Source organism: Macrotis lagotis, chromosome 8 (assembly GCF_037893015.1).
Source record: "Macrotis lagotis isolate mMagLag1 chromosome 8, bilby.v1.9.chrom.fasta, whole genome shotgun sequence".
NCBI lineage: Eukaryota > Metazoa > Chordata > Mammalia > Peramelemorphia > Peramelidae > Macrotis > Macrotis lagotis.
Genome location: NC_133665.1, coordinates 194,663,015 through 194,676,057, shown reverse-complemented (window position 1 = coordinate 194,676,057; position 13,043 = coordinate 194,663,015). Strand labels below are relative to the sequence as shown.

Genomic DNA, 13,043 nt, shown 5'->3' with positions numbered 1-13,043 from the left:
GGTACAGGGAGAGGTCTGCTCAGAAGGGATAGCTTAGGAAACTGTCTGCCTTAAGATGGTGACTGAAGCAGAGGGAACTGGTCATGGCCCCTGATTCCCAGGGCCTACAGTTGTACCCAACCCCAACTCTTCTCCACAGGGCTCAGCACCTTGCCTGGGCCACCATGGGGGTGGGGGGTGCTCTATTACTGCTTCCCTAGGTCCTAATATTCTCCTTTTGGGTCTTCAAACAGGCCATGCCCACTTGTTCCTCTCCCTTTGCTCAGGGACTTTTGGTCTGAATCCTTTTGGACACATCCTCTGCCCAAGCCGAGCACCCCAACCTCAAGTCTTTTCCTTCTCTCCAACCCACAGTAACCATGACCAGCTACCAACAATAACCAGATGGGCTCCCAGTCCAGCCAAGGGGCAATTATTTTTTTTACCAAATATTTATTAAGCAGCTGCCAAGGGCAAAGTTCTGTACTTGGGGGCACCAAGACATGCCTAAGGAAGAGGACCCTGTCCACTTGAGCAGCCACAATGTTCCATGACCTTCCTGACTGCCTTGGTTTCCTATCAGCCTTTAAATTAAAAAGAGGTCCATCTGCCCAGCATCCCCATGGGCTGTTCCCTGCCACTGAAGCAGGTGTGATGGGATGGGAGGGAAACCCAGCAGGGCAGCAGCTAAGGATGGAAGGAGGAGGCAAAGGCCATGCCTGGCAGCAGTGGGAGCAGCAAAAATAAGACTGAGGTCCAGCCTGAGTCCAGTGGAATACCACTTTGTGACTCCCTAGGGAAGTTACTAACAATTTCTCTTTTCTAGTTACTATACACGTGGGCGGGTTTTTTGTTTTTTAATGTATGGATTTACTTACACTTACAGAAGTTATAAGAATCCCAACCAAGTGGGTGAAAAGAGAAGGGATGAAATTGAGCCATATAGAAAGGTGTTAGTGTGACTGTGTGACAGTACATCTGAGTGTCTACCTGTGTTAGTGTGACTGTGACAGTGTGCGTGTATGAGCATGTGAACATAAGTGTGACTGTGTGTGTGCATCCGGGGTCATCTCCAGTCATCTTGAGTCATCTTGGGCCATTGGACCTATGTGGCTGTGGAGGAGAAGGTGAGGCTGGTCACTGCATAGCCCCCCTCATTCAGATCCAATTTACTCGCTTGTCATGGCATGTCATGGTCTTCTTTGAGAATGAAGTCCAAGCATCATCATCATCATAAACATGTGAGCCTATGTCAATGTGTGTCTGTGTGGTGTGTGTGTGTGGATGATGATGCTGCTTCCCCGAAGGACCACAGTAGACTAGAAGCTCCAGCCCCCACATTCATAGCCAGGACACCTAGGCAACTTCTTGGGGTGATCTGGCTTAATTTACACATAAAGAACTGTGGGCCCCCATTCAACTGGAGCTTTGCCCTAGTGACCAAGCACTGATCTACCTGCATAGCACCAGCAACAGAGCCTGGCTAACAAAGAGCTCCGCGAACCCCAACACATTCATCATGAAAGCAGGCATGCTATATATCTTATCAAGACCTGAGATTTCATCCTTTCAAGGTTCCCTCCCCCAGAAGATTCCAGTTTGGCTTTGGGCAGCATGGCTGGTCATCAGACTAGGACCTGGTGGGCTCTGTGTTGAGGAGCAAGAATGGCATATTAGATGTGCCAATGACACTCTCTGGGACTTGGGGGGAGGGTCCTTCTTCCTTCCTCCCCCAGGGAGGGGTTTTCTATTATGTGACTCATTTGTTTGTCTGTCTATTTTGCTCAGGTTTGACATCAATCCCAAACAATATCCCATTTGATACGAGACTGATAGACCTTCAAAACAACAAAATCAAGGAGATCAAAGAGAATGACTTTAAAGGACTTGCTTCCCTTTATGTAAGATTCTACCTTTATATTTCTAAGATATTAATTGAATGTATACATATACATATATATATATATATAATGGAATAATGTTTAATTTAATCTAACCATCCATCCACTCACCTACCATCCATTCATCTATCTATCCTTCTATCCATTCATCCATCCATCTATCCTTCCATCCATCCATCCATCCAGCTTCCATCCATTGATGTCAGTCATCAATGTGACTTCACCAGCACAGAATAACAGGGAATGTCAGCCAAGAGCCCTGTAGTTTAAATCAGACCAAAGAGGAACACCCCACCCCCCTTCCATAATACCCAGAGAAATGGCCACAGGGCATGTTTGAAACTACACTCCCCCACCCTGCCCCCATGATCCTTAGAAACTCAGGCCATGTCAGGAAACCTCTCCCAGTCAGAAAGTGTTCTCTAACTTGCTTATCTCTAACTCTCCTCCCCCCCAGTCCCCCCACTCTGTCCCTAATTTGGCAGAACAGAACACTCCCATGGATGCCTCTGCCACGGGGCAGCCCTTCAGCTTCATTAAGCTGCTCTCCAGGCTACCCGGGGACACAAAGTAATGGAACCCCACTAGATGAGAATGCTCCAGCCTGTGATGTCCATTGCTGGACTAGGCAGCCCCGGTTGGGAAGTTCTTGCTGTGTTCACTCCAGATTCTCCAGATTCACGCTCTTCTGACTTGTTTAGATTGAACTGGTCAGTTAGTCAGTATGCATTTGTTTGAGGCCCTGGGCTCAAGCTGAGGACACAAGGAACAGCCAAAGACCAAAGGCAGTCCCTGCTCTCATGGAGTGCAAGTTCCAGTGGGGGAAACAACAGGATACAGATGTAACAGGGCTGGTCAACTGAGGGAAAGTCCTGGAAGGAAGGAGGTCCTGCAAGAGGTGGGGTGCTGGGATGTGGCCAGGCACAAGGCCCTGAACCTCTTTTTGGGTCTCAGTGGATAGAGGGCGGAGCCTGGAGTCAGGAAAACAAGTTCGAGTCCAGCCTCAAACAACACTGGGCAAGTCATCAAACCCCTGTCTGCCTCAGTTTCCTCAGTTATCAAATGGGAGGTAATGAGAGCATCTACCTCCCAAGGTAGATGCCACATAGTTGTCATTTGCCCTTTGCTCTCAAAGACGACGAGGGCGTCAGGGAGGTGATGCCATGAATGCAGGTGAACTCTGCTTACGTGAGGGGGGCTGGGCAAAGTCTCCAGTTTCACTTTCTCCTCCGGACCCACCTGAGTCCAGTGGCCGGAGATAGAGCAGGACAACTGGGGATGGCCCTGATGTTGGGGGAGACCTTGGCCTTTTAAAGTGAGGTCTTTCCCAGGGTACAATGTCCAGTCAATGATTAAGGCAGGTAAGAGTGAGGTGAGGCCAATAGGTGGTATCTTAAGTAGGAATCTCCAAGGACCCAAGGGTGTGAGGAGTAAAGGCCTCTAGGGGGGTTGTAAAGAAGCTCAAATATGGCCCAAGGACTTCATATTTTGGTTGCTCTAAAGACTTTAGGGGTGGGTTCCATGGGAGCAGAGACTCACTGGAGTCCTGTGGTTGGGAACAAGCCTGTTTTCCAGCCACTTTTATGATAAATTATCATCCAGGCCCTTGTGGAAGGCTGCATTTTCCTGTTGCTGATCTTGCTATATAGCCACATTATTTTTTAATGATGAAATCTGGGACTCCAATTTGGCTTCCATTTTTGGCATTTCTCTGGTCGATGAAAACACTGACAGTACAGTTGAGCTGGAGACAGTGTGCCAGACCAACATGCTTAGGCAGCACTGCCGCTGCCAGCCACAAACCCTTGCTTCAGATGACATTCTTTGTCCTCCCTTTTAAGTCCTCCAGCTAGTTCATTCCCAACCAGGGGAGGACATCATAGGCAAACTGGCATGAGAGCACACATTGATCTGACGCTGAGAGAGTCAGTAAACCTACAGAGAACTATACAAAGTATTCTTCATTATTTGGGGAAGTGTGCTGAAGGCAGAGCCTCCGCAAACCCTAAGCTAAACCCTCCTCCGAGGTGATGTCTCCACACCTTTCCTCAAGCAGGCTTTTGCTTTAGATGATTAGCCTAATGGACAGATTTCTTACGGGAGTGGCTTCTAACTTGGTCAAGAGACTAAAGAGAGAGATAAATGCAAGGGTTTAGACAGTCCTCCAACTAAAGGGTTAACTTCTGGATAAACCACATTTGCCGATCTCATTAGTGGAAACTCAAGACCCACAAGGACAACCAAAGAATGTAGCTTTCTAAGTGATCAAAGAGACCACACTGGCTCGGAAGAGCCCCAGCAGAAGCATGAGGGAGCTGGGGGGCTAGACCAGGAAAACAAAGGTGAGGCAAAAAAGAAAAAACCAAGAAGCCTCCAAAACCACTTTTCTGCTTTCTGCTTGTCCCAGTGCTGCCTGAGTCGGGGTGGGGGGGGAATTCACTGGTTGGGGTCCAGCTTCTGAGTTGTCCTATGACTATCAAGTGGGGGCTAAGGAGAGTATCTGCCTCCCAGGGTAGATCTCAGCCCAGGATCTACCACACAGTTGTCATTTGTCCTTTGCTCTCAAAGACTACCAGGACATTAGGGAAGTGATGCCATGAATGCAGGTGAACTCTGCTTACGTGAGGGGGGGCTGGGCAAAGCCTCCAGTTTCACTCTCTCCTCTGGACATAGCCTGGTGGGCTCTGTGCTGGAAAGAGGAGCAAGAATGGCATATAAGACATGCCAGTGACACTCTCTGGGGCTTGCGGGGAGGGTCCTTCTGCCTCCTAATACAAAGAGAACCAAGGACCCTAGAAATCCAACCCAATCTTTCTCAATTCTGTAGCTTCTATTCAAGACCTCAAGAGGAGGTGCCCCCCAAGTACCACCCCCTCTCACAAACCCCAGTGGCTCCTTATCCCTCTGAGATTGTACTGGACACAGCTCCTCTCTAGGCAGAGACATGAGCCTGCCCCTCTCTCTGTGACTGTCTCTGTCTCTGTCTGTCTGCCTGTCTGCCTGTCTGCCTGTCTGTCTCTCTCTCTCTCTCTCTCTCTCTCTCTCTCACACACACACACACACACACACACACACACACACACACACATACACCATCTCCCATCTCCATGCCAGTTCATTCTCTCCTCAGCCTTCCTGAGAAGCTGCTCTCAAATAAGCATTGCCTTCTATGTAAAACCACTGGTGTTCTCCTTCCCTGAACTATCTAACATTTCTTTATCTGTATTTATTCTCTTCAGACTTATTCTGTAATACTTCCAGAGGTGTAAGTCTTCCCCCAAAGACCATCAGCATCTTCCTCATCCATTGTCCTTGTTACCCTGAACAGCTGGAGAGTAATAACTGCTTGTGGGCTGCAAGGTCGATATGGACTGAGCAGACAAGAACCAAGAAGGGGTGATAAGTCATGGTGGGAGGTGCAGGGGGCGAGTCTGTCCTCCAGAGTGCCTCCAGGACTGGCTCTTGGCACAGAGGGAGGGTTCTCCTGGCTCTGCGGCCCTGCAGCTCAATCTTTCCAGGCTCCTCTGAGTTCATCACGCATGCTGCTTCTCACAGCACAGGCAGATTCCATCACGTTCCCAGACCGCGCTTTGTTCGCCATTCCCTCTCCAGTTCTTTGCTACAAACCACACGCCTACAATTACTGTGGTACCTCTGTGGGATCTCTGGTCCAAGGGTTTGGACACTTGAGTCACTCTGTTGGCATAATTCCAAAGTGTTTTCTCAGATGGTTGGGTTGATTCATAGTTCTGCCAACCATGCCCTCGTGTGTCCATCTTACTCCAATGCGCCAGTCTGCAGGGGGTGAGGTAAAACTTCAGGCTGACTCTTCAGTCCTTTCTTCTCTTAGGAGGGAGCTGAACCATTCTTTCCCGGGGTCACTAGACTGCAATTGTCCTCTTGTGCACTGCCTTTCATCAAGTGCCTACTAGAGCATGCCATTTGGATATATTCGTTCTTTGTTTCTGTCTTTGATACCAAACCCTTGTTGGAAATATTTGATACAAAGATTTTTTCTGCCTCGCTGATTGCTAGGCAATGTGTTCTCATTTCCTGTGAACAGAGGCACTGACTTTATCTTGGGTGGTTGGTCCTTGCTAATTCACGGTTCTTCGCAGGGGGTCCCCGGTATACTTTCAATCAATACACATTTTGGGGTCCCCATGAGGTACCAGGTACTCAAGATGCACATCTAAGAACCTTGAGAATGCACAATATATTGAGGAATGATGGCCAGGAAAAGCAGCCTTGGTCTAAGTATTGAGGAGAGCGACACTTTTGGGGATAGATGAGCACTCCCTAACAGTGACAAAAATTTCAATTTGACCACTTTCCACCATTTCTTTAAATCCTGATTAATGGTCAAATGCACAAGTTTCATTCAGTCATGTGAAAAAGACCTAGGTTTTCAATATCACACTGGATCCTGGGATGAATGGGGTGAGTGGCCAGATGGAGGAGATGCAAAAGTGAACTAAAGGTGCAATTGGTTTGGGCAGTCATAGCCATCCTTGAACAAGAAGCCCCTTTAAAATACTCTTGACCTTCAGTTAACTAGTTTTGGGGTAAAGACCATAGGACTTGAGCTACCTTGTTTCCTTTTGGAGTGTCCTAGACTCCCTAGGGTCATGGAGACCCCTTCTGCTTCCTCTGAAGTTTTTATCTATTGCTTTTTGTTCTGCTCTCTCTAGAGTACCCCACTCCTGCAAAGAGCTTTGTGAGGGGTGAAGAGCATTGAACCTGGATTACCATCTATCTCTAGACCAGGATATTGTTGGTGATCTTAAAAACCAAATGAAGGTGGTGGGCTCAGAAACACCTTACCCAGACTGGACCCCAGGAACCTCTCCCCTATCTAATACTGGACCATTCCGTTTCCTCCCTCCAGGGCCTCATCTTAAACAACAATAAGTTAACTAAGATCCACCCCAAAGCCTTTCTGCCTGTAAAGAAGCTTCGAAGGCTCTACATGTCCCACAATCTGCTGACTGAGATTCCCATCAACCTTCCCAAGTCATTAGCAGAGCTCAGGATTCATGACAACAAAGTGAAGAAAATACACAAGGAAACTTTCAAAGGAATGAATGCATTACACGTCTTGGGTAAGTTCTTCCATATGTGGAAGAAATTGTTCAAGTGTTACCAAATGTCAAATTCTTGACTTAGACAAGTACTCAAAATAGTCAAACAGATGATCAAATGGATGCTTTCTTATGGACTGGACACTTTCTTCCAGTGATAAAGGAAGCTAATTATAAACAGCATTTTAAACTGACACAGAAACTGCATTGAGTATGCCAATCAGTCAGTGAATTCCTTCTATAGCCTCAACAATCCCACCCTGAAGGTGAGGTAGAAGGAGAATACTCATGGAAACAACTAGCATGGATATTGTGCCTGAGGGTATGGCAGAGTACTGTCCACATTAGCCCCACCAATAGCTGCCCCCAATGTGGCTGCTCCAACAGTCTCTTCCCAATTTATGGGATTATGAGGAAGTCCAGAAGAAATCCCACAAGGATCTGCTGGCTTCAGTTCTCTCTTATACCTTTGCACCTACAGGTTTCAGCTGTAGCAGAGAAGCAGCTTGTAAAATGATCACTTCCTTGCCACTTAAATCAGGGGAGTTCTGTTTGTTTATTTAAAAGCCACTTCCCCATAGCAGTCAAAGGATAAATGTCTGGAAATCATTTCTTAGACTCTGATTATCTAATTTGCAAGAAAAATGTGCAGAACAATGAATGAATCCAACAAATATTTGTGTAATAAAAAATGAATACAGAAATTGATTTGCAAAATATAGCTGACTTGGTTATTTGTCCTTGGGATCGGGGCCTCACCCTTAACTCTGGTTATTGGCATCCCCTCGTCCCTGGATGCATATCAGGATATAGCCAGGACTCCCACTCAGGGGCCATCAGGATATAGCCAGGACCTCGGATAAGCCCCTCATTTACTAGAATACCCAGAGGCATTTTAAAAATCTGTTGTCCTTTTGCTGATGAAGATGATGGTGAGAAATGACATTCGATTCCTGGAAATATAGCAGGCCCTGGACTTGTGATTAGCAGTTCTGAGTCTATAAAGGTCTTCTCTGCCTTATTTACCTTCCCCAACATAAGCTCAGGGGCCAGGTCTCTGGTGGATCATATTCTGACAATCTTGTTATAATGTTCATTATAGACCCTTATCTTAGACCCCAGCTACACTATTTCAGGTTCAATGATTGCAAAGCTCACTCTATAGAATAAGTTATTGCTGAGGCAATAATTGCCTCAACAGAAGTGTTCTGGGAAGGCTGTGCTCCAGGCCCCTGCCCTGCCCCAACCAGGTGTCAGTTGGCCTGGGGGTGGCCCCCCTCCCAGCAGCAAGTCTTCATCTAGAAGATCAAAGGACATGGATGGAGCATTCTTCCAAGTCAGTATTTAATAAGTGCCTACCATATGCCAGGCGTTATGGCAAGAGTGAGGCTATAGAGGATGGTAAAGTCCAGTCTTCACTCTGGCAAGACTCTTGGGTCAATGGGAGATGCTCATTTTGAGCCTCATCCCCCACCCCACCCCAGGGTGTTGATGATATAGAGCGGATGACCTCCTTTGGAAAAGGTCTTATCTGCACAAGGTCTCCCAGTTCCACAGTATCAAAGGCAGGTGGGTCTAGTGCAGGCTTTACCCCCTCCCACAGCAGCTGCTGGTGCTGCTTTCCAAAGCCTAAATCCAGACCATTCCATGTCCTGAGTCCTTGGTGCCTGTTGGAACTGAAAGGGCCAAGGGGAAGGCAGTTGGGGCAGAAGTCTGGAGGAGAGGATCTGGGGGAATCTGGGGCTCCTCTGAGCCTCCCTGCCCAGGGCTTAGCTTTGGATGAGCCAGGAGGACACAGATGTGAGCAGTCTGGGCAGCAGAAGGAGCTGATGCTAGGCTTGGTCCCACTCCTGAAGCAGGACATGGGGAATGGTGGGTTTCCTTCACAATGCATCTCTCTTAGTGACATTTTTCCTTCTTCCTAGAAATGAGTGCTAACCCTCTGGAAAATGATGGAATAGACCCAGCAGCCTTTGAAGGTGTGACTGTCTTTCACATCAGAATTGCAGACGCAAAGCTGACCTCTGTCCCCAAAGGTGAGTGCTTGTTCCATCTTCCACACTGCCAATGTGTCTGGAAGGCAGAGGAATGACTGGGCAGCAGTCAAGCACCAACAGGCACCTGCCTACCCTTTGTCAGGGAGGAGGAGTGGGTTATAAGCAGCACAACATAGAGGTAGAAGCAAGGGATGCTCTTTGCTCAAGGTCAAGGGAAGCCCATGGGATGACTATTCAGGAAGAGAGTCAGGGGAAGGCTTCATGGAAGGGGAGGGATAGAACAGGGTGCTGACGGGAAGCAGGACCTTCCAGCCTCCGAAAAGGATAGAGCCTCCCAGAGGCACAGATGGTGGGCATCAGCAGGACTGTTTTGGAAGTGTTGCATGGGTAGGGCTGGGTTCCTGATGGAACTCAGAGAGTAGACCCAGAGGAGAAGCCCAGGAATGGCAAGGAAGAGGCCAGGGGGCCAATTTGGGTGGGAGGCCTAATCTTAGGATCTGTCCTAAAGAGCATCCTCTTTTCCTTTAGCCTCAGGGTCCCAGGTAAATCTCACAAACTTCTTGTTCAGTCCTTTCAGTCCTGTCCAATTCTTTGTGACCCCAATTGGGGTTTGCTTGTCAAAAAGACTGGAGGGCTTCATCATTTCCTTCTCTAGCTCGTTTTACAGACGGACTTGCCCACGGTCACACAATCCCTAGTGTGAGGCCTGGGGCTCTATCCACTATGACATTTAGTAGCCCACAAATCCATTTCCCCAAAGGTGGGTAATGTGTTCCCCAGCTCTTCTACAAGTTTTCAAGTGAACAAATACAAACAACCAGAGGACAATCTTTCCTTCACGCCTCAGAAAATGCTGGAGACAAAGGCTTCACAGGGTCGATAACAAAGCAGAAAATGCCTGAAGTCCTCACAACAGTTCCTTGGGAAGGAAAGGAAAAGGCCTTATCAGTTCTCCTTCTAGGAGAGAGTGTCCTTGGAGTCTGGGATGGGAGTACCAAAGAAATGACCCTTTGCTTTGACCATTTGGTGCTTTTCTCTTCAGAGTTTACTTTGAAATAAAGGTGTGTTTTTTCAAATTCATCAGAAGGTTTGAGTGTGATGAAGGCACACTCAAAAGTCTGGCAGGAGGAAAGGCCAGTTGATTTACCAAATTATTGCCTGAAATTCTTATGGCTGGGCTTGGAAACCTCTGGCCAACTCACATCACGCTGGAGAGCTGGATTGATGGCTTCTGACTCTGGGGCTCTGAGGCTTCCAAACCCCATGGAAAGTGCTGGGAGTTGGGTTCTCCTTCCTGATCTTTTAGGCCATCCAGTGACAGAACAGCATCATGCTGACTTCAGGTCAGGAGCCCCCTAAGAGCCTGGAGCTCTCTAGGACAGCCAGGACCCATGGACCAGGCTCCTTTTCAAGCCCTTCTGAGGCAACCCTGTCTGTGGGTATGATGTCTTCAAACAGAGGCTCTGGGGGGCTGCCCAGTGGTCCTCGGAGGCTCTGCTGGGCCCACTGGTGCTAGGGCTGTTGAGGCTGGAGCAAGGGATTCTTCCCATCCTGGCAATAGGCACCCTGCTAAATACTGGCGACAGGCCTCACTTTCCAGGTATTCCCAGCCCAATGGGGGACACGAGCCATAGAATAAGTTGACGGTAAATATGGATGAGATGGGATTACCTTGGGCTACTCTTCAGCTGGGGTACTCACATGAGTCCACAGGGATGTTCACTGTGATGATCACACAACCAGATCTTTACATCTGTGGCTTTTTACATTTTTTTTCCCATGGAATTTTCCATCACCTAAATGATCTGGTGGTAATCAGGACAGACCTGATGGGAACTGGCCCGGGGCTAGCCCCAGGGGCTAGCCGCCATCCTTGTTTCTGGAACATGTGTATGTGGTAAAGCCCAAACAAGACTCTTTGGAAGCTCAATGGCTTTTCCAGGCTCCTCTGGCCCACAGCAGCTCTTCTCCTGGCTAGGACTGAACCCCAATGTTGTTCCGGGAACAGACATTCAACACCCTTCCAAGCTTCCCTCTAGTCTATCTGTAAAGTACATGAGCAGGCGGCTGGAGGAACGAGACTGGCTGGGACTGGGCTCTGGGTGAATCCCAGAGACAAGAAATGGAGATCTCATCAAAAGTCGTGTTCCTGGTGAACCTGGGAAAGCATCCTGGATAAGGCTTCAAAGCCCACCCAGCACGTCTTGTTTGTAAAACCAGGAAGCCACCTAAGTGCTGCCAGGACACACACAGGCTAAAGGACAGACTCAGGAAGTTGTGCCCAGGGAAGCATGGCATCTCAGACTCAATAACGTCACTGGAGGGGCTCCAAGTGCCAGAAGGAATGGTCACTAAGAGTTAGGTGCTCCATAGAAATGGATCATGGAGAGAACTTAGTAAGTTAATGAGCAATTAAGTTTTTACTAATGACAGGTCCCTTTCTAAGGAAGCCCCTGGGAGGTAAAGAAAAGGTGAAAACAATCTCTGCCCCTCCCCCATCTGATATTCCATCCCAAAGGAGGATATATTATGATATCAAGACACCAGTTTCAAAGGGACCAGGCACAGAGGGTGGACCAGGGCTGAGTCTGGAAAGGTAAGGCAGAGGGAAGGAGGGTGCCCCTTGTCTCTCTTCTCTTCTTCCCCCTTTGCCCCCACCAGGAATAAGGAAATAGGAGCAACTTGGGGGAAAGCAGAAAGGGGCATACAGTACATTGAGGAGAGCCTGGAGAGGTGAGAAGGGACCAGGCTAGGGAAGAGCCTGGAGGTAAGGGGGAGCCTTTTGATCCAGGTCTGATATGAGGACCAGGATGGGGAGACCCTACAGTCAGATGGGGTCTCCCTGGTGGTGCAACTGCTCTCTTCAGCCTTGGCTTAGATCATGCCCCAGCCTCTGAGTGGGTCTCCCTGCCTCCAGGCAGTCCTCTTCCCTCAAAACTCCATCGTCCCCAGAGCTGCCCCAGAGCTCCCCAAACCCCAGTCAGTTCCTGTCACTCATGGCTCAATGCACTCTTGGTCTCCAGGATAAAGGCTTTTTACCAAAGGGGGCAATTTCCATTTCCCAGGGAGGCGATCTCCATTTCACACACAACCCACTCCAGGCCGACTGGCTTTCCAGCTATTTTCCTGCCTGGACCCTCCTCTGTATCTGAATTCCTGGCTTCTTCTGAAGCACAGGCCAAGCCCAACAAACTGCAGAAGTTGGAGAGCAGTTTCACCTAATTTCATAGCAAAGGCCCTGGAGGTGAGAATTCCAAGTCCTGTCACCCTCAGGTGGGTCCAGAGATGGGTATTTCGGGGTTACTTCACCTTCCTCCAGAGAGGCTGGAGGTTTGCTGGGCTCTGGGCAGATCATTTCACCGATCTTTTTCTCCCTGGATCTTGAGAACCAGCCTGGGAGGGAAGAGCTGCTGTCTCCCCCGATTTGCTCAAGGTTCCAAGGCCAAGAAGTATCTTGCGCTATATTTGAACTCTGTTCTGCACCCCTCACTCTACCGAGGAATACAGCTCATGAGCTCCTACAGGAGTGCCAGTCCTGACTATCGGTTCATATTAATTAGCCAACTTGCCTCAGGAGCTTTTACAAAGAGGCAGAGGGAAAACAAATGGCCCCAGATTTGTGGCAAATTTCCTCCCAGTATACATAGAGTCTAGGGAAAAGGGGCAAACACAAGACCAAGGTGGCACCTGGGAAGAGCTCCAGGTGGCTGGAAGCCCCTTTCCCCTTTCTTGGGGGGCTCCAGAAGTTCTCTTTAACCAGTTTCTTTGTGGGTCCCTGCATCACAGTCAGCCAGTTCTCTGCCTCTTCTGCAGACACTGCTGCTAGCCATTGTGGTCTAAAGAAACAGTGGGGAGGGGGAAAGTCTTGATTCTCTGGACCCCTTGAAACCCCAAAGATACTCCAGGGTCTTTAGCAAGACAACTCCAAAGGGGTAGTGAAGGGGCAGGCATGCCTAAGCAACAGCAAACAGGACTGATTGATTGATTCCCACAATAAAGCCTCAACCTCACAACCCTGAGACTGGACAAAGCAGTTCAAAATGATCAAGGGCCTGGGAAACTGAGATCACCACCACCTAGAGGAA

General features: G+C 48.6%; 2 protein-coding genes across 4 annotated transcripts in view; one reads left to right on the top strand and one right to left on the bottom strand.

The window, feature by feature from the left end:
* The window catches only part of CENPP (centromere protein P), a 162,064-nt gene that overhangs the window by 78,503 nt on the left and 70,518 nt on the right, over positions 1 to 13,043 (bottom strand). The gene's annotated exons all lie outside the window — the stretch shown is intronic.
* ASPN (asporin) overlaps positions 1 to 13,043 on the top strand; it is a 31,080-nt gene that overhangs the window by 11,195 nt on the left and 6,842 nt on the right. For all 3 annotated transcript variants that reach the window (XM_074199302.1, XM_074199303.1, XM_074199304.1), the window contains exons 3-5: positions 1,768 to 1,880; positions 6,769 to 6,982; positions 8,887 to 8,997. In XM_074199302.1, coding sequence (XP_074055403.1) covers positions 1,768 to 1,880; positions 6,769 to 6,982; positions 8,887 to 8,997 — 438 coding nt within the window. The remainder of the gene's footprint in view (positions 1 to 1,767; positions 1,881 to 6,768; positions 6,983 to 8,886; positions 8,998 to 13,043) is intronic.